Below are 19,244 nucleotides of genomic sequence, written 5' to 3'. Positions count from 1 at the left end.
CGAAACAGGCGCGCGCGCGCACACACACACACACACACACACACACACACACACACACACACACATTTTGAAAGAGACTTCTAGAAAAGTCACACACGGTGCAGAGAACCCCTGGGAACTCCTCAGCCAGCCTCACCAGCAAACGTCAGCATTTCATTGCCGCTCTCTTCTGTAGCCCAGGCTAGCCTCCGGCGCCCCATGTGGCTAGGAATGACCCTGACATCCTGATCCTTATGCCTCCCACTCCCCAAATCAAAGATTACAGATGTGCACAGCCATACCCAGCTTCTCTCTCTCCCCTTCTCCCTTCCCCCACTCTTTTGTCTGAAACCGATTTTTACTATGTGGCCCTGGCTGCCTAGAACTTGCTATGTCGACCAGCCTGGCAAAGACATCCACGGGCCGCTGCCTCCCGAGTGTTGGGTTTAAATTGCACACTAGTAGCCAGGTGTGGTGGCGCACGCCTTTAATCCCAGCACTCGGGAGGCAGAGGCAGGCGGATCGCTGTGAATTTGAGGCCAGCCTGGTCTACAAAATGAGTACAAGACAACCAAGGCTACACAGAGAAACCCTGCCTCAAAAAAATAAAATAAAATTGCACACGAGCATATCTGGCGGCAGTTGCTAATTTCAATCCTCCTCCTCTTCTTCTTCTTTTTGGATCAAGGCCCTGCTGTCCAGCCCTTGAGATCTGTCAGACAGGCTTTTCCTCCATCATCAGGCATCTGTTTCTGAACTGTTTGAGGGGAAATTGGAGCTACCAACCTCATCCCCATCCCCAAGCTCTGCAAATACCCAAGAATAGCAGTTGTTCCTGCCCTCTCATTCAGCTACCAGGGTGCTTAAAGCGGCTCATAAAATAAGCTGGGCAGTGGTGGTGGGGCACACCTGTAGTACCAGCCCTCAGGAGGCAGATCTCTGTGAGCTCTAGGACAGCCAGGACTACACAGAGAAACCCAGTCTTTAAAAAAAAATCAAAATAGCTCATATACACCTTTTTTTTTTTTTGAGACAGGGTTTCTCTGTGTAACAGCTCTGGCTGTCTCTGTAGACCAGGCTGACCTTGAACTCACATCCCAAGTGCTGGGATTAAAGGCATTCACCGCCACCGCCCGGCATACACTTTTTTTTTTTTTTTTTAAGAGGCTGGTCTCCAATTCCCTAAATATCACAGGGTGTCCTGGAACTTCTGATCTACCCCCCCCCCCAACCCGGAGTCAGCAGTTCCTGTTTACACAGTGCTGGAAAACTAACAGGGCTTCTTGCATGTTAGGCGAGCACTCTCCCTGCTGAGCTGGTCCAGGGCCCAAACCAAATCACACCTCACACCCAGGTGCCACGACCCTGGGTTCCTATCATGCGGAACTTACAAGTCCAGGTTTGCTTGCCCTTGTTCAGTCCTCATGGGGGGGCGGGGCTGTACTGCCTGGCAACAAATGAACTTGAGGTCTGGTCCCCAGCATCTCAGACCCCAGTCAGTCACCGCTGGTTCCCGAACTCCAGCAGCAAGCTTAGAGGGCCTGCCCATCCTGGGGTCGGCGCTGTTCTGAGCCTGTAGAAGCTCCTGCGGTATAGGAGACACACGTGATGGGGAGGTCTGAGGCTAGCGTGAGAGTGGAGCAATCAGAGAAAGGCTTCCTGGCAGTAGTGGCTATCCTGGGCCTGAAGAGGATGCGTAGACGCTTGGGGAGACGAGAGGAAGATGTTTCCGTTGCCGTGGGAAGAGAGGGAGAGTGTCAGAGAAAGGGGAGGAAGACGAGAGTGCTGAAGGCATTGTGCCTTGGCATCTCCCGCCTAACCCTAACTCCCCGGTGTTCCGCCCAGGCCCGCAGTATGGCAGCCTGGAGCGGGCGTGGGGCGCCATGATGACGGAGGCGGACAAGGTGAGCGAGCTGCACCAGGAGGTGAAGAACAGCTTGCTGAATGAGGACCTGGAGAAAGTCAAGAACTGGCAGAAAGACGCCTACCACAAGCAGATCATGGGCGGCTTTAAGGAGACCAAGGAGGCGGAGGATGGCTTTCGAAAGGCCCAGAAGCCCTGGGCGAAGAAAATGAAGGAGGTGCCTCAGATGGGCGGTGCCTCAGATGGGCGGTGCCTCAGATGGGCAGGGCAGGTGGCAGCTGGGCGGGGGGGGGGGGGGGTGCGTCACAGGAGGACACCTGGCCATAGGGAGGCTACCCACGAGGGAACACCCGCATACTGCAGAAAAATGGTCCATATACGGTGCTTTCGCCAGCAGGCGGCCAGCTGCCTCCACAGATTCCTGTGCCTGGCACATCTGCAGGACCATGAGGGGCAGCACCTCCAGATGAGGCCACGGCCCGGAGCCCCTGAACCAGAGCCAGGACCAGTAGCCTCCTGCCTCTTACAAGGGCAGCTCCACAGTGGAGGGGTGTGGGGGGGGCAGGCAGGTGTTGGTGACGGGTGACCACTCGTATGCCCACCCTGGCCATCTCCCCACAGCTAGAGACAGCCAAGAAGGCCTATCATCTGGCTTGCAAGGAGGAGAAGCTGGCCATGACTCGTGAGATGAACAGTAAGACGGAACAGTCAGTCACCCCTGAGCAGCAGAAGAAACTTCTGGACAAAGTGGACAAATGCAAGCAGGATGTGCAGAAGGTACCTGTGGAGAGACAGCTGCGGGAGTGGGGTGGGGGCTGGGGGGGGGGGGTGGGGTGCCCCCTCTTCCCCTCCCCCCGGCCCTGAGGGTGGTGGCTGGAGCTGCAGGCCTGGTGAAAGCCTCCCCCATCCTCCACCCTGGTACCTGCAGACTCAGGAGAAGTATGAGAAGGTTCTGGAAGACGTGGGCAAGACCACGCCGCAGTACATGGAGGGCATGGAGCAGGTGTTCGAGCAGTGCCAGCAGTTTGAGGAGAAGCGACTGGTCTTTCTGAAAGAAGTCCTGCTGGATATCAAACGGCACCTCAACCTAGCGGAGAACAGCAGGTACCTGGGCACAGCCCGCTGAGTGACTGGCACGCAGGCACCGCAGGCCTGGTGACCGGGAGGGGAGGGAGGAGTGGAGGGAGTGTCGCTAAGAGCCTGCAGATGCAGCTGACTGGTTAGCCTAGGAACACAGGCTTGGGGGGTATGCAGGCCGTGGTGAGGCTGCTGGGTCTGAGGGCTGTCCCAGGAAGTGCTCCACTCCGGCTGGAGGGGAGACAGGAGCTCTGCTCCCATCACTCATGTCAGGTGACTCACAGCTGCCTGTTAAGTCCGGCTTCCGAGCTCTGTCGCCCTCTTCTGGCCACTGACGACACTTGCACTCACATGCACAGGCACACACATACAACATAAAGTTAAAGCATAAATAAATACTAGGCTGGAGAGATGGCTCAACAGTTAAGAGGCACTTGCTGCTTTTACAGAGGGCCAGAGTTTGATTCCCAGCACCCGGGTCAGGTGGCTCACCTTTGGCCTTCAAGGCCACAAACACACATGTGGTGTCCACTCACCCAGGCATGTAAATAAAAATGCCTTTAATCCCAGCTTTTAGGCAGGCAGATCTCTGTGAGTTCAAAGCCAGCCAAGGCTACATAGAGAGATTTTTGTCTCAAAACAAAACAAAAGTTGCAGAAAGAAAATAAGTCATAAAAACCAAAACAAAAAACAGGTGAATCCAGGCGTGGTGGCACACGCCTTTAATCCCAACACTTGGGAGGCAGAGGCAGGCGGATCACTATGAGTTCGAGGACAGCCAAGGCTAAACAGAGAAACCCTGTCTCGAAAAACAAACAAACAAAAAACGAGGTGAAAGGTCTGAGAACTCACTCAGCAGTTAAGCAGTGTGATTCCCAGCACCTGCACTGTGGCTCAAAACACCTGGCTCCAGCTCCAGGGAATCCAATACCCTCTTCTGAGAACACCAGGGACACACATGATGCACACACCACTGCCATACACATAAAATAAGTAAATATATTTTTGTTTGTTTGTTTTTCAAGGCAGAGTCTCTCTGTGTACCCCTGGCCATCCTGAAACTCACTTTGTAGTCCAGGCTGGCCTCAAACTCAGAGATGCGCCTGCCTCTGCCTCCCAAGTGCTGGGATTAAAGGGGTACGTCACCACCACAGTTAGTAAATACGGTTTTAAAAACAACGAGGGAACAGCCTTCTGCTTCCCGGCTGGGGGTTTGCCCAGCATCTTGGCCTCTGAACGGGCTGAGAAGAAAGCCTGTGCCACCCCCTCCTCCTGCACAGCTACATCCATGTGTACCGAGAGCTGGAACAGGCCATCCGGGGGGCCGATGCCCAGGAGGACCTCAGGTGGTTCCGCAGCACCAGTGGCCCCGGGATGCCCATGAACTGGCCGCAGTTCGAGGTGAGGATGCACAGGGTAGCAAAGTGGGGTCCTCGGCAGGTTGGGAGGGGGCTGCCGGTTCAGACCCCTTCAGCCTCACTTCCCCCCGCCCCCAGGAGTGGAACCCGGACCTCCCCCACACCACTGCCAAGAAGGAGAAACAGCCTAAGAAAGCAGAAGGGGCCACACTGAGCAACGCCACTGGGGCTGTGGAGTCCACATCCCAGGCTGGGGACCGAGGCAGGTGAGTACCTCCCATGGAGCTCCTGGCTAGGAGAGAGAGAACCATATACTGGGGCCGGTACATTTTATCCAAGAAGAGAAGAAATGACCCCAGACCGTAGCTGCTGTCTGTCCGGGAAGCAGGTGGGTGGGGGATCCTTCGAGACACCTGCTGAGAGTCACACGGTATTCCAAGCACTGTCCCCCCTAGCATGGATGGAGTCAAGCCTCAACCAGTCTGGGAATGGGAACTGTGCATTCTAAGGATAAGGAGGAAAGCGGAAGTCCAGAGAGGCTGGGCAACAAATCCCACCTCAGAACCAGGGAGACAGTCTAGCTGGACCCCAGATAGCGCTCGTTCACGGGGTCAGACAGTCTCTGGGGGGCCTCTTTGGCACTGTCTCCCTCAGGAGCTGAAGTGCTAATGTAAAATGTTCATGCTGCCTGCGGGTCACTGGCTGGGGCCCCCTCCTGTGTGCTCTGATCTCCGCTCCAGCCTTGCAGAATCTGGACCCAAGCTCTGTTTAGGAGAAGGTATTGACAGGGGTGAGGTCAAAGCCGCTGACACACTTCCTCCATTTGCACCCAAGTGTTAGCAGCTATGACCGAGGCCAACCGTACGCCACTGAGTGGTCAGACGATGAGAGCGGAAACCCCTTCGGGGGGAATGAGGCCAATGGTGGCGCCAACCCCTTCGAGGATGATGCCAAGGGAGTACGGGTGCGGGCGCTCTACGACTACGATGGCCAGGAACAGGATGAGCTCAGCTTCAAGGCGGGTAGGGAGGCGAGGTGGGGCGGGGGGTGGGGCTACGTGGGGGTGGGGCCGGGGCGTGGCTGGGGTGGGCGGGGCTATGTGGGTGGGGTCGGGGCGGGCGGGGCTAGGGAGAAAACCAGGCCTGAATTGGGCGGTGCGAGAGTCGGGCTTGAAGACAGGCAGGTTTCAAGGATTGGTCAGGGCAGAGGCCTGAGCATGGGGTCTGGGGCAGAGATCCCGTTAGGTGCTGGCTGAAGTGGATCAGGGCATCATCTGGATGTCAGGTGGAGATGTAGCCCTGAATCTAAGTCCAGGTAAATCAGATGGAGCACTTGGGGAGGTCCAGCTAGCAGCTCTGTACTGACGGACAGGGAGGGGCTGAGTACCTGTCCACCTGTACAAGGTGTCTCTGTGTGTTCCCACCCACCCACCCCCACCCCCCACCCCGCTTTCCAGGAGACGAGCTCACCAAGCTGGGAGAAGAGGACGAGCAGGGCTGGTGCCGCGGGCGGCTGGACAGCGGGCAGCTGGGCCTCTACCCGGCCAACTACGTCGAGGCCATATAGTGACCTTGCCCACCCAACTCTTCTCATCCTTGTCCACCGCCTTCCACCCTTCCCCTCCCCTCGCCATAGAGTTCCAGACATATTTTCCGATCAAGCTTTTATTTTTTTAAAAGTCAAAACCGAACAAAAGAAGATATACGAAGAGACGGCATTTGCGGCCTACATGGAGGCCAGAGTAGCGGGGCTTAGGGTGATGGCCTCCCCACAGCATGGGCAAGGATCTTGGGCCTTAGCCCAGTGTCACATCTGCTCTACGGAGTCCACCAAAGAGTCTCCTGAATCCTGAGGGATACCCTCCGGAGCCTTCCGGCCTGCCTCACTCTCCTGTCCCACCCCAGGCTGCCAGCAGCTAGCTACCCTTGTCACCTGAGCCTGGCTTCCTAACCTCTCCTGGCCCCCTTCTGTCACCACCCTCCTCGTAAAGGCCTCTACCACACTCCAAGAAGGAGTTCCCCCAGTCTTTAGTCTTCCATTCTGCCCTGGGGGTGTGCCTCTCCTCCCAGCCCCAATCTTTTCGGTCCAGTAAGGCTGGGAGGAAGAAATGGTCACCCTTTTCTATGGAGGCTTCTGGGGAGCTGGAGGGAGCAATGGTGTCCCTGGCACACAGGAGAGTGACAGGAACAACAGACCCTCTGTCCGTGCAGTGCCAACTCTCCCAATGCCAGGCCCATTCTGAGGGATGAAAACCCTGTCTGTGCCTGTGGGCAGAGGCTCCTCCTCCTCAGAACAGAGCCACTGGGCACCTTGCAGAGACCCCTGCCCGTCTCCTAAGACCTTGGCACTGGGCAAAGCTTCCTCCCCCAACCCCAGGGCAAAGCCAGCAACAGTAGCAACCTCCTCCTGTTCTCTGGAGAAGAGGCATTTGGCCACCCTTCCCCCCAACACTGTGTCAACATCAGCCTCTGGGAAGCCAATCCACTCTTGGCCAACCTAGGAGATACGGGGCTCAGGGGAGCATCCAGCTTTCACTAGAAGGGGAAGCCAGCAGCTCAGGCTGGTCACCGTATCCTTCTTCCTTGTCCCTTTTAGCGTCCCAACATTACCCCCCCTGAATGCTGGCAGCCCCCCACCCCCATTTCTCTAAACCCGAGCCTCCGTTAAAGGACTCCAGGGGGTGGGAGGGGACACAGGACCCTTGTGGTTGGAAAGTGGGTAGCAGTTCTCCCTTGGGTGGGTGGGGTGGGAAGCAGACAGGTCGGGTAAGACCCCCTACGGTGGAAAGTGCTCAGAGGCCATTTCTGTGGGAACAAAGACGAGAAATCCCTTGTTCACTGCTGGTGTCCGCTAGGCCTTGGGACTACGGACACCCTTGGCCTCCTGAACCCGGAAGCCCAAAGAAAGAGTATACACAACCCATGTTCTCCCGGACCCCTTAGCGCCCTGCTGCTTCACCCGACACTGTTAACATACCCCTTTTCTTGAGTAGGGCTGTGGCAGGGGCCTGTGTTAGGTCAGTCCTCCCTCAGGGCCAAGAGCATGGCATCCACATTACAGGGCTGCCAGCACCCACGTCCTTGTCACTGTTTGCCCTAGGGCCTTCAGCTGCAGCCTAGATAGGGTCCTGGGCCCCTCAGAACCAACTGGAAGTGGGATTCAAAGCCCTCCTTTCTCCCTCCCCTCTCCCCCGCTGGCAGGGGTCCTCCACCTTCACCTCAGAAAGGCAAGAAGCCGCCATGTCTGCACCTTGGGGCCTGGGCTCCCCCTCTCTGCGCCAGCGGCTTCCCGGCACATGGGGAGGGGATGTGGCCCTGACTGGACCCCAGGCCCACCCCACTCAGTACCCTTGCGGCCCATTCCTGGGCAGGGACTGTAAAGTCTATCCCTTACGAACGACCCCATTGGGGACCAGATTTGCTCCTCACGCTCCTCAGCATGCCAGTGCTGGAGGGTCTCCCCTCCCCCACCCCCCCCTGGAATTCCCCAGAGCCCTGAGCCACGCCCCACCTGTCGTTGCTGGTGTCTGTCAGGGCACTCAGCCCTGGGCTGGACCACACTGCTCGCCATGTCCACACCCCCTCCTGTACTCCCCGGGGCCCCTTGATGCTGCTCGGGGGAGCCCTGTAGGGCTCGGTCGTGATGTGTTTCGTCCCCAGTTAACCACCGTCCTGCAGCCTGGTTCCAGGAGGAGCCAAGGCTGCGCTGCGCCCGCCGCCACTGCGTCCACCGCCCTAGGCTTCCTAACTCCATTAGTTCCGACACTTGTGAAACTCCGAGAAGTGCTGTGGTCTCAGCAATGCGCCTGTTTTGTACAATGATTGTGTAATTTAAAGGTATATAAATATAAATATATATATCTATCTATCAGTTGTGACTGTACGGCTGTCGATAAAACCAGAATTCTGTCATCCTGGCTGGACTTGTCACCTGAGTCATGCGTCTTCAGTTCTCGGGGATTGTGTTCTGGGCCCTTGGTAGGGTCTTTGAGATGAAGATGTCCATCCTGGAGTTGGCCCTGTGCAAGGCCAAGCGCTGACCGAGCTAGGCAACTGAGGGCACAGGTCCCACCTGAGGGAGGTCACCGAGGCTCAAGCCTCCGATACAAAGTGAGAAGTGAGGCACTGCCCCGGGGAGCTAGGCTGTCGAAGTCCCAGACTCATAGCTCTAAGGCTGGCTGCACAGCCCATTAGCAGCATCCTTGTCTAACTTATGAGGCTGTTTCCATACCCGGCACCACAACCAGCCAATAAATAAACAGCTGATCTTGTGGTTCAAGGGTGAACTGGGTCTTTGTGTAGTTCTGAGTTTTATAGCAGAATTCTAAAAAGCCATTGCTGAGGCCTCCCATAGCGTGACGCTGGTCTTTTCCCTCTCCTGCTGATTGCTCCTGCTGTGAACACGTTTTGTAAGAGGCCTCCTGGGAGCATCCGCCCTGGGAGGAGCTCAGTTCTCCCTGCCCTGCCAGGCCAGTGCCTGGACCACTGATGTCCACCTGCACCTCAGCTAGATCTTTTGTGAGACCGGTGCCTCCTTTTCTCTTCCTCAGCTCCCCCATTCTGTGTCTTGGGGGTGTCTTGAAGGTTTCTCTGACCCTGGCAGTGTGGTAGGGCCTCATACAAATGCAGCCCCTCCCCCCCCCCTCCCACCTTCCTCCTCCCCCGGGGTGCACACACCAAGAGAAGCTGCCTTGATCCCCTAAGCCCGTCCCTATTTGAAGCCCACTCTTATCTGAACAGGACTCCTTTTTTTTTTTCCTTTCAATTCTCTTTCTTCATTTTGTTAAACAATTTGTTTACATTTTTAAAAACTGCGTGTAAATGTATGAGAATTGGGGCAGAGAGCAGGCTTGAGCGCACATGTGCCTCCACTCAGCCCCGCGGAGCTCAGGGGACAACCTTGGGCTTCCTGGTATGGACGTTTACCTGCTGAACCATCATACCAGCCTGCCTTTCTTCCCCTCCCCCTCCCTTCCCTCCCCCTCCCTCCCTCCCTCCTTCCCTTCCCCACCGCACACCCCCCCACCCTCCCTCCCCATCCTCCATACCTCTGTTCTTCACTCATTCCCTTCTTTCATTTCCTTTGCTAACGATTTGGATTGAAGAGCTGGCTCAGCAGCTAGGAGCATTGGCCGCGCTAGCAGACCCAGGTCCCATCCCCAACGCCCACAGGGCACCTTGCAGCCTTCTGTGACTCCAGTCCCAGGGACTCCAACACCCTCTTCTGACCTCCTAGGGTACTGCATGCACGTGGTGGTATTCAGGCATACATGCAGGCGAAACACCCATAACACATAAGTAAATCTAAAAGTAATAAAAAGTCTCATGTAGCCGGCCTCTATATGACTGTGGGGCTGAGGGTGACCTTGAACTCCTGGTCTGCTAGCCTCCAGGCCAGATTCTAATAGGGATGTGCTAGCAGAGGGAGGGGAAGCCACTGTGTGCTGCTAGCTCACAAGGCGCCCACTGGGGCAGATGCAGCCTTCGGAAGGTCCCTCAGTGGAAGCTGCCCCTCTGGTCTCCCATAGCTCCCGTCTGTGGAGCTGTTACTGCTCCCCGGTCCATGACTGCAATCCCCTCCCCAGCCCTGCTGGAGCTCTGAGCCTGACCCTGGCACAGCTGGGACATCCAACTGGGTGACTTGAGGGACTAGTGAGGGGAAGGATGCCCTGGCTGGGGAGAAAACCAGTTTAGCAGAGCTGAGCCTGCCTCTGGCTAGGGTCCCAGACCACCTCTTCCCTGGGGATGGCAGATAGCTGGGGCCTAGGAAGGCAGAGGCCTGGGTAGAGGGGCCACCCCGGCACCCATTAAGTCCAGTCCCACATGGCCGATGCCAAGGCACTGTTTGTCTCATCAGGAGACAATAAAAGTGCTGGGGACAGAAGGCTAGGGGTATAGGATGCCTTTAACCTTTGGTGGTCCAGGCAAGCGTAGTGGCACACACCTTCAATCCTAGCACTTGGGAGGCAGAGGCAGGCAGATCTCTGAGGTTGAGGCTGGCCTGGTCTATAAAGCAACTTTAGGACAGCCAGGGCCACACAGAGAAATCCTGTCTCAAACAAAACAAAATACCAAAAACCAAAAACCCCTTGGTGTTCTGGGTGGTACAGCTAGCTCCCTGTCCTTTCTCCTAGAAGTTTGGCCTCAGAAACTAAGGGCTGTGGGGCAGGGGGTGCTGGCCCATGAGAAGGAAAGGTAGAGGAAATCCTGTTCCTGGGGAGGGATGGGTGAACTCACAGCCCTGGCACCCATGGCTGTGTGGCTGTGAGCTAACTGCTTACCCTGGACCTCTAATGCATATGTGCAGAATAGAGAAATGATCCTGACTTCACGGTTTTGTTGAGAAGGTCAACCAATGACAAAAAGGCAGTGGGGGTGGCTAGCACATGGTAGGTCCTCAGGAGGCTTGATCTCGGCAAAAATATCTGGGGAGTGTGACACAGCTGCATTACACAGGAGAATGGGCAGGCAGTCTGATATTTCCACATGCAGACAGGAACACTCTCTGCTCCTCACACTCAAGTGGTGTGCCCAGGGGAGGGACTCAGGGCTCCACGGGTGGGCCTTGTGAAGTGTTTGGGGGACAGAGCTGCAAAATCCTTACAGCCTTACAAAGCCACTGTCCCAAAGCTACTGAACCATCCACCGTCTCCCATAGGCCACCATGTGGCTCAGCTTTCTTAGGTGGTCAAGCAAATTACAAGAGGCTCTGGGCCTCTCTCAAGAGAGCCAGATCCTGGCACACCTGGCATATGTGGGCACGCCTGGCAGCAAGCCCTGCCCTTCAATAGAACAGATGCACGCATAGGCTGCCTTCCTTACAGCCCCTTCAGCCTGGTCCACCTCCTCTAAGGCACACCAGGGTGCGGAGGATGCAATACCGGGCTAGACTAGCTACTTTGGCCTGGCGAACCCTGTGCCTCCATGACATTTACCAAACAGCTACCGTGCTCTCCTCTTAGGCTCGGCTCCATGACACTTCCCTGAGCAAGTGTCCCTTGTGGCCACTGTCCTAAGCACCTCGAAGCACGGCACCCTTGACCACTGCTGACCTCCAGGCTGTGCCATCCACAGCCAGGCACTGGGGACCTGCCAGTTATCTTGTATCTTTATTGCCCACTCCTTGGGTACCCCTGGCTCCCCAACACAGGGTGAAGACATCTCTTAGCACCACGCCAGGGACAGGATGAGTGAGAGGGGCAGAGAGCAGTGACATCGCAGTCCCGTGAGTTGCCGTGGTCCAGTCCCTGTGCGCTATAGGTGCTTCCTCTGGGAATTCTGAGTTCTCCATTTGTGAGCGAGCAGCCCTGGCTCCCTTGGCCCTCCAGGGGCCCTGTGTACTTGAACAAACAGTCCAACCTGAAGAGGTACCCAGAGAGATCATGTGTATCCCCAGATCAATGAGTGGCCTTGGATTCTGGGGTGCCAGTGGCCCCCTCCCCGGACCTCTGTGGCTCTCAGACAGGATGCACAAACTGGTAGACAAGGCGCTGAGAGATGTCGGGCTTGCGAATGATGCCCTTCTTGTAATACTGGCGGATGGAGCGGCTCAGTTTGTCGTAGTTCATGGCCGGCCGGTTCTTGCGCACACCCCATAGCCGGGCCACCTGCGCAGAGTCCTCGATTTTGAAGATGCCTGGAGAGAAGAGCGTGGGAGGAGGAGGGAGGCAGGTAAAGGGCATGGAAAAAGGGAGACTGAAGAAAGATCAGTTTTGGGGAAAGCAAAGGGGACAGATGCTAGGGACCTCTTCAGCCCTGGACCCAGGACAGGCTGAGACCTAGCAAACACCTCCCTCCCTCCCTCTCTCCCTTCTTGCTTTCTTTTCTCCCTCCCTCTGTCTCTCCCCCTCTCTTTTTTTTCTTTTCTTTCTTTCTTTCTTTCTTTCTCTCTCTCTCTCTCTTTTTTTTTTTTTTTTTTTTTTTTTTTTTTTTTTTTGGTTTTTCAAGACAGGGTTCCTCTGTGTAGCCTTGACTGTCCTGGACTCACTTTGTAGACCAGGCTGGCCTCAAACTCACAGCAATCCACCTGCCTCTGCCTCCCGAGTGCTGGGGTTAAAGGTGTGCGCCACCACGCCCGGCTATCTCTCTTTCTTTCATTCAAGGCAGGGTCTCTATATATAGCCTTGGCTGTCCTGAAGTGCTGGAATTAAAGGCATATGCCACCACACCTGGCATTAGCAAATATATTTCAATAAATCTTACTTTTATTACCAATTGAAATCCCAACTTATACATAGTATTTGACCAAATGCAGGTTGAGTAACCCTAATCTGAAATTTTTAATGTGTAGAAGTTTGGAGTTTTAGGACTTGGGATTTTTAAAAAAAGATTTATTTATTTTATTTATTGCATATGAGTGCTTTATCTGCAGAAGAGGGTATCAGATTACATTATAGATGGTTGTGAGCCACCATGTGGTTGCTGGGAATTGAACTCAGGACCTCTGGAAGAGCAGGTGGCGCTCTTAACCACTGAGCCATCTCTCCAGCCCTTGGGATTTAAAAAAAAAAAAAGATTTATTTATTTATTTATTTATTATGTATACAATGTTCTGTCTGCATGTATGGAGGGCACCAGATCTCATTATAGATGGTTGTGAGCCACCATGTGGTTGCTGAGAATTGAACTCAGGACCTTTGGAAAGGCAGCCAGTGCTCTTAATCTCTGATCCATCTCTCCAGCCCAGGAATTTTTAAAAAAGATTTATTTGTTTATTATTATTACATATACAGTGCTCTGTCTGCATGTACACTTTCATGCCAGAAGAGGGCATCAGATCTCATTATAGATGGTTGTGAGCCACCATGTGGATGCTGGGAATTGAATTCACAACTCCTGGAAGAGCAGTGCTCTTAACCACTGAGCCATCTCTCCAGCCGGAGTTGGGAATATTTGACGGGTTTTCTTGGAAAGAAATCCATGCCGGGGTTATGAAGAGTTTTCACTGGGGAGCACTTAGGGATTTCGGACTAAAAGCCAGATGACCTGCATCATTACTGAAATCCCACATTGCAGTTCCGAACCTAGCACATTTGTGTTATATAAGGGGCTTGCATGAGTCTCTGGCTTGAAGCTATGGTTTTGTTAATTTTCTTTACTCTTTTAATTTATTGTTTACGGTCACATGAATGTCTGTCGGCAGATGTGTCCTGAGTATGCGGGTCTACAGTGGTCAGAAAACAGTGTCCATCCTCTAGGGACTGAACTCAGGTTTGGTGCCAAACACCTGCGCTTGTGAGCTTCTCACCAGCCCCGAAGACACGGTGTTTTCTGTTTTTTATTTCATGTGTAAGAGTGTTTTGCTTGCATGTCTCTAAGTGTGCCCCGGTGCTTGCCCTGGTGCTGGAGTCGGAAGAAGTTGAGGGCGGCCACATGCTGCTAGGACTTGAACCTGGGTCCTCTGCAAGACCAAATATATTTCTCTCTCTCTCTCTCTCTCTCTCTCTCTCTCTCTCTCTCTCTCTCTCTCTCTCTCTCTCTCCCCCTCCCTCCCTCCCCCCCTCTCCCTCTCTCTTGGTTTTTCCAGATAGGGTTTCTCTGTGTAGCCCTGGCCGTCCTTCCTGGACTCTCTTTGTAGACCAGGCTGGCCTCAGACACTCAAAGATCTGCCTGCCTCTGCCGCTGCCCAACTCCCAGTGCAGGGATTAAGGGCTGAGACGTCTCTCCAGTCCTGTTTTGACTTTTTTGAGACAAGGTCTCTCTATGTAGACCACCAGCCTCTGCCTCCCCAGTACTGGCATTAAAGGCCTGCGCCACCACGCCCTGCTGAAGCCAGGTGTTTTCCCATTCTTGGGCTGTGTTCCAGGCCTTGTGAGGTCCTGACGGAGTCTCACTACCAAGATGAAGCCTGGTGGAGAGGCCGAGGAGGACACAAGCAGCACCCTAAACTTTAAAAAGCTCCGTGTTGCAGGAATGTAGGTCTCTGAGTGGCACATTTAGCACAGGGGGAGGCGGAGTCAGTCCAGGGCACACCCCCACGCAGCCTCCCCTCCAAGAGCCCTGCCCCTACCCCATCTCCATTGGAGCTCAGCCCACGCCCCTATGCCTCCAGCCCCACAGAAGCCCCACCTTCTCTGCCCGCCCCAACCCACCCTTTATATAGTAGCCGCGCTCCTTGCCTAGCTCCTCCCTTTCTGCAGTCAGCGCCCCAGCCCCACCTGTATAAGCCCCACCCTTCCGTCTTAGCCCCTCCCACCCCTCTGACAGATCTCACGTCTCCTTCCAACTCCTCCTAGGCCGACTCTACCTTTCTCCTTGTTGAGCCAGCGGATGAAGCGGCCGTAGCTGTGGGGCTTGAGCAGCAGTTCTTTGAGGAACTGCCACAGGTGGATGGGCTGCCCGGAGCACGACGAATCCACCTCACCATCCGTCCAGGCCTCCTCGCTGGTGGCGGCTGGAAGCCAGGGCGGACAGGGTGAGTGGCTGCTGCTACCACTCGCTTCCTAGGGCAACCTCCCTCAGCCCCACCAGGCCTTGCTGCGCATGCCCAGCTCACCACAGTAGTGAAGGGCCCCAGGCGAGGTCCTCTCCTTCATCCAGGCCGCTGTGGGACAAGGAGGGGCAGGTTGGAGACCCAGCATAGGTCCTCTGTGTTCCCCTCCTCACTGTGAAATGGGGTTGGGATGTCCCTTGAAGCTGTGGCCTGGCAGCAGGTGCTGAGACCTCCTCACCTTAGCGGTTGCATCAGACCTCCACCCACCCGTTCTTTCTGTCCACCCTTAGGGCATCAGCCAGGGCCAGAGTCCCTTGTTGCTCAGGTCACATCCACTGGTCAGGCCCTGGGACTGGGGCAGGCACTAACCACTCAGAGTCACCTGATTGGGTCCTGTGCCCCATTCACCCCAGACTTCTAAGGGAAGGGGCCAGCACTGGGAAGGCAGAGGCAGGTGGATTGCTCTGAGTTCGAGGTCAGCCTGGTCTACAAAGCGAGTCCAGGACAGCCAAGGCTACACAGAGAAACCCTGTCTCGAAAAACCAAAGAATAAAACAAAATAAAGCTAACCTTTAAAAGGGGGTTCGGGGCTGGAGAGATGACTCAGTGGTTAAGAGCACTGCCTGCTCTTCCAAAGGACCTGCGTTCAATTCCCAGCACACACATGGCAGCTCACAACTGTCTGTAACTTCAAGATCTGACACCTCACACCAATGCACATAAATTAAAATTAAATAACTTTTAAAAGGGGGGGGTTCCCTTTAAAAAGGAAAGTAAGAGCTGGGCATGGGGATGCATGCCTGTAATCCCAGCACTCGGGAGGCAGAGACAGAAAGGCTGATGCGAGTTCAAGACCACCCTGGTGCGGGGAGAGACTCGGCCTGTGCTGTCTTATGTCTCACCTGACTTCCAGATGTCCAGGTGGGCATGCAGCACGTCCCCACCCAAGGGTGCGCGCTGGCGGAACTGCTCCTCCGACATGGCACACAGCTCCTTGCCGCCCAGTTCCTGAAAGGCCTTGCCTGCTGGAGGCAGCCGGTACTGGTGCTCGGTCCACAGAAGCCACTTCTGCACGTTCCCAGGGCTCCAGTCCCCAGGGTCTGAGCAAGAGACACCATCTTAGCTTAGGACTGATGTGGGCACTCCCCCGAAGGTGGTAGGTAGTGTGGCAGATGGCACACCTATGAAGCTTTGTTGCTGGGACTGTGTACTCCTGGTCGGGTAGGGGTGGGGGATCCAAGCCTTGGGGAGTTCCGTGGAGGTAGACACTACACACACACACACACACACACACACACACACACACACACACACACGCAAAGTGAGAGGGAAGAGACAGGGCCCTAAACCAAGCTTGTGGCCTCTGCAACCCATCACATATAGGTGTCTCTCCAGCCCCCTACAGGGCCTTTCAGAAGACCCCAGCTCTGACTGGGACAGAACCTGGGTCACCTAAGCTTTTAGCCAGAAACAGCCAAGCTTTGCCAGATACCTGCTGCCTTCCACAGTCGTCTCAAGGAAACAAACAAACAAACCCAGTGATCCCCTCCATCTTGGAATAGAAACTGAGGCATGCTGCGAGGGGCGGGGTGGGGGGAGGAAGCTCTATCCCCTATCTGGTGCTTAGCAAATGGCGAGCAGCTACCCCAAGCAGCTATGGGTCACCGACTATGTGTGTACCCTGGGAAAAAGCTCTTAGGGAGCCTAGCAGGGCACACAGCTGGAACCAGACTGGGTCAGAGTGGCAGTGTGGCCTCCGGGTGAACACTGGTTCCAGCCAGCGTCCCAGCTGAGTGACCTGCAGGCTAGACTGCTCCCACCTCACAAGCCCATTTTCCTCCCTAAGGTCAATGTGATTTGTTTCTGTCCGCATTGTTCTGAGTGCACACCCCTCCCAAGCCCAGTTCAGGAGAAGAGGTGCCATGGGGGAGCCTTTTTGGGTGGGGCTCTCTGGAGTGTGGGAAAGTGGAGGAGAGATGTGGCAGGAGTGGCCTCGAATGGGGACAGCACCTGGGAGCATCTTGCAGATTGAGGGTGGTGATGCGAAGGTGAGCGAGGGGTGAAAGAAGCCCCTCCTTCTCATGGCAAAGCTGTAGGGTGCAGGCAAGGGCTCTCTGGCCTGTAGAAGTTCCACTTGCAGCACTGGCTGCATGACACCCCCAACCAGGCACACACACACTCACACACACACACATACGCATGCATGCACGCACGCACACACAGAGTCTGTTCCTTGGCATCCTCTCCTCATCACAGCCCCCCCCCCCACACACACAGTTTACTAGGGCCCCACTCAGCTGTTTATTTCTGACTTATCGTGCCAGCTCCACACACAGAAAGACCTCTAATGTCCTGTTCATTGCTTAGTCCCTCAGTCCTTGCACAGGGCCAGGCAGGTGACGTCAGCCGATGGTTGTTTATTGAGTAGCTATTATGTCCAGCGCTGTCTAGGAACCGGGATATACAAATCCTCTGATGAGGTGTAGGCAGCAAGCGAGGTGGGAACAGTCATACTCTCAGACCTTCTGACGGCAACCACTCATGTCACAAGAAAATGGAGGAAGGGCCGGGCGTGGTGGCGCACGCCTTTAATCCCAGCACTCGGGGGACAGAGGCAGGTGGATTGCTGTGAGTTCAAGGCCAGCCTGCGCTACAAAGCGAGTTCAGGACAGCCAAGACTAACACAGAGAAACCCTGTCTCGAAAAACCGAAGGGGGGAGAGGGAGAAGAAAGAAGGAAAGAAAGAAAAAGAAAATGGGAAGAGACCAAGTAGCCGAGACAGTGAGTGACAGGAGAGGGGTGCTGAGTCCCACAGAAGGTGGGAAGCCAGGTGGAACTATGTGTATGCTTTTCACCCACTAAGTGAGGGCCCGGGCGGGTGCGGATGGCCCAGCTGCTGTGTGCCCTTGGGCTGCCGTGGTGATCAGGTCTGCCTAGCAGGTGCCCACCCTGCCTGTGTCCCTGGTGGAGGTGGCAGGGAGGCTCTCACCTGCTGTGATGTTGAGCAGCTTGCATGCCGTCTCGATGTCCTTCAGGACCTCGCCCACCACCATGGACTGCACCTGCTCCAGGGACCGCTCATCCAGGCTGCTCCCTGAGGCCTGGCTGTCGATGACCGGGCACTGTTCTGGTTCCTCCAGGGGTTCCTCCCTGCCACTGGCCATGGGGACTTTGGTGACCCAGCTGCCCTCCTCAGGGTACATGTTAAAGTAGGAGAGGTAGAAGGCAGACAGGCCCTGCTCAGGGGTGGCAGGTGAGCTCGGTCTCCATTCCTGCTTCTCAGGGCCCGGTGTTCCCGCGGCTGCCGCTGCCACCACCGCTGCCTTCTCCACACCTGTCCGCAGGGACACATCTGGGGACAGCAGCAGGCAGCCAGGGGACACATTGCTCAGGCCTGGGCTGGCGCTGCCCATGATGCCGCAGCTGTGACTGCGTCTGTACAAATCAAAGGAGAAGAAGCTCAGTGGGTCTGATGGCCATCCGTGCTCTGTGGGGGACCACTAAGCTGGTTATGGGACTCAGGGCTCAGCAGGCAGTGGGCTGAGCCTGGGAGAGAGGCCTGGGGGCTTCTGGGTCACTGGGCAGTGAGTACAGGGCTGGCTGGAAAACACAATACGGTGCATGTGTGGCCAAGGTGGGGCGTGGACATTGTGGGGGCGGACACTTTTTTAAGGTCGTATGTAGCACAGGCTGGCCTAGGTCATTTGGGTCTTCCTGTTTCCTGCAATTCGCAGGCACTGGGATTGCAGGTCCTCAGCCCATGCGACTGTGCAGGGGCACAGGGTACCTTGACCCATCTCAGGCCACCCTGCAGGACCCACTGTGCAGCTGGCTTTTGCCACGTTGTGGAGTGTGACAAAGGAAAAAGCCAGGTCTGGAGGGAAAACAAAATCTTGGGTTTCTTCAAGAGCCACAGTGAAAACGTTCTACAACTCAGGAAACAGCTTCCTGTTCTCTTGGACTAGCAAAGTTTGATGAACGCAACTCTCCCCACCTCTTTGCTCAGTGTCCACCCCCTGCTTGCCCAGTACCCAGCCTCCAGCACAGCCCAGCAGGCTCCTGCAGGGCACAAACAGCCAACAAGGGAGGAGACGCTGTTGCCTCTGTCCCAGCTCTTCCTTTCAAAGAACCCTTTAAGTGACAAGGAAGAATAGGTTTGGGTGGGTGGGATGGGCAGGGTCGAGTGGGGGGGGGTCTGGAGTTTCAAGGAAACAGAGGGCAGGCCTGGATGAAGTTCAAGTTCTTCTATGCAAACATGTGTGTGTGCCCTGGGCCCTTGGTGTTTACCAAGGCAGTGTCCACAGCCTGCTCTGCCTCTGAGTCCCCACCCTGGCCTGTGCCCACACCCTATGCCCCAGGTGGAGGCCCCAAGCCAGGAGAGCCTCCCTAAGTCTTCATCCCCTCTCTTTCACCCCTCCATGGCCTCCTGCCCCATCCACATCCCCAGCACCCGATGCCTGCCACGTTAAGACAGTCCCTGCCAGCTCCCTGGGCCCCGTGCCCAGCTGCTGGCTTTCCTAGAGGCCGGAGAACTT

The 19,244-nt window shown here is 55.6% G+C and overlaps 2 protein-coding genes across 5 annotated transcripts in view; one reads left to right on the top strand and one right to left on the bottom strand.

The window, feature by feature from the left end:
• Pacsin1 (protein kinase C and casein kinase substrate in neurons 1) overlaps positions 1-6,329 on the top strand; it is a 45,670-nt gene extending 39,341 nt beyond the window's left edge. For all 4 annotated transcript variants that reach the window (XM_051153466.1, XM_051153468.1, XM_051153467.1 and 1 more), the window contains exons 4-10: positions 1,825-2,060; positions 2,465-2,620; positions 2,772-2,947; positions 4,201-4,321; positions 4,417-4,544; positions 5,113-5,300; positions 5,735-6,329. In XM_051153466.1, coding sequence (XP_051009423.1) covers positions 1,825-2,060; positions 2,465-2,620; positions 2,772-2,947; positions 4,201-4,321; positions 4,417-4,544; positions 5,113-5,300; positions 5,735-5,844 — 1,115 coding nt within the window. In that variant the 3' untranslated portion in view covers positions 5,845-6,329. The remainder of the gene's footprint in view (positions 1-1,824; positions 2,061-2,464; positions 2,621-2,771; positions 2,948-4,200; positions 4,322-4,416; positions 4,545-5,112; positions 5,301-5,734) is intronic.
• A 5,405-nt stretch (positions 6,330-11,734) lies between these two features.
• Positions 11,735-18,132, bottom strand: Spdef (SAM pointed domain containing ETS transcription factor). Its single transcript, XM_051152627.1, has 5 exons — positions 17,699-18,132; positions 15,612-15,809; positions 14,773-14,820; positions 14,524-14,670; positions 11,735-11,913 (listed from the first exon to the last, which is right to left on the bottom strand). Exons 1-5 carry the CDS (start codon positions 18,120-18,122, stop codon positions 11,735-11,737), a joined length of 996 nt encoding a protein of 331 aa, XP_051008584.1. The 5' UTR covers positions 18,123-18,132.
• Positions 18,133-19,244: the final 1,112 nt, after the last annotated feature.

This window comes from Acomys russatus, chromosome 11, assembly GCF_903995435.1.
Source record: "Acomys russatus chromosome 11, mAcoRus1.1, whole genome shotgun sequence".
NCBI classification, from domain to species: Eukaryota; Metazoa; Chordata; class Mammalia; order Rodentia; family Muridae; genus Acomys; species Acomys russatus.
This window is presented reverse-complemented; position numbering and strand designations above follow the sequence as displayed.

Coding starts and splice junctions, on each gene's coding strand:
- Spdef (XM_051152627.1), bottom strand. CDS start 18,122: ATGGGCAGCGCCAGCCCAGGCCTGAGCAATGTGTCCCCTGGCTGCCTG. Junction 15,810..17,698: donor GCTGCTCAACATCACAGCAG/GTGAGAGCCTCC, acceptor TCTCTTGCTCAG/ACCCTGGGGACTGGAGCCCT. Junction 14,821..15,611: donor CCTGGACATCTGGAAGTCAG/GTGAGACATAAG, acceptor CTTGTCCCACAG/CGGCCTGGATGAAGGAGAGG.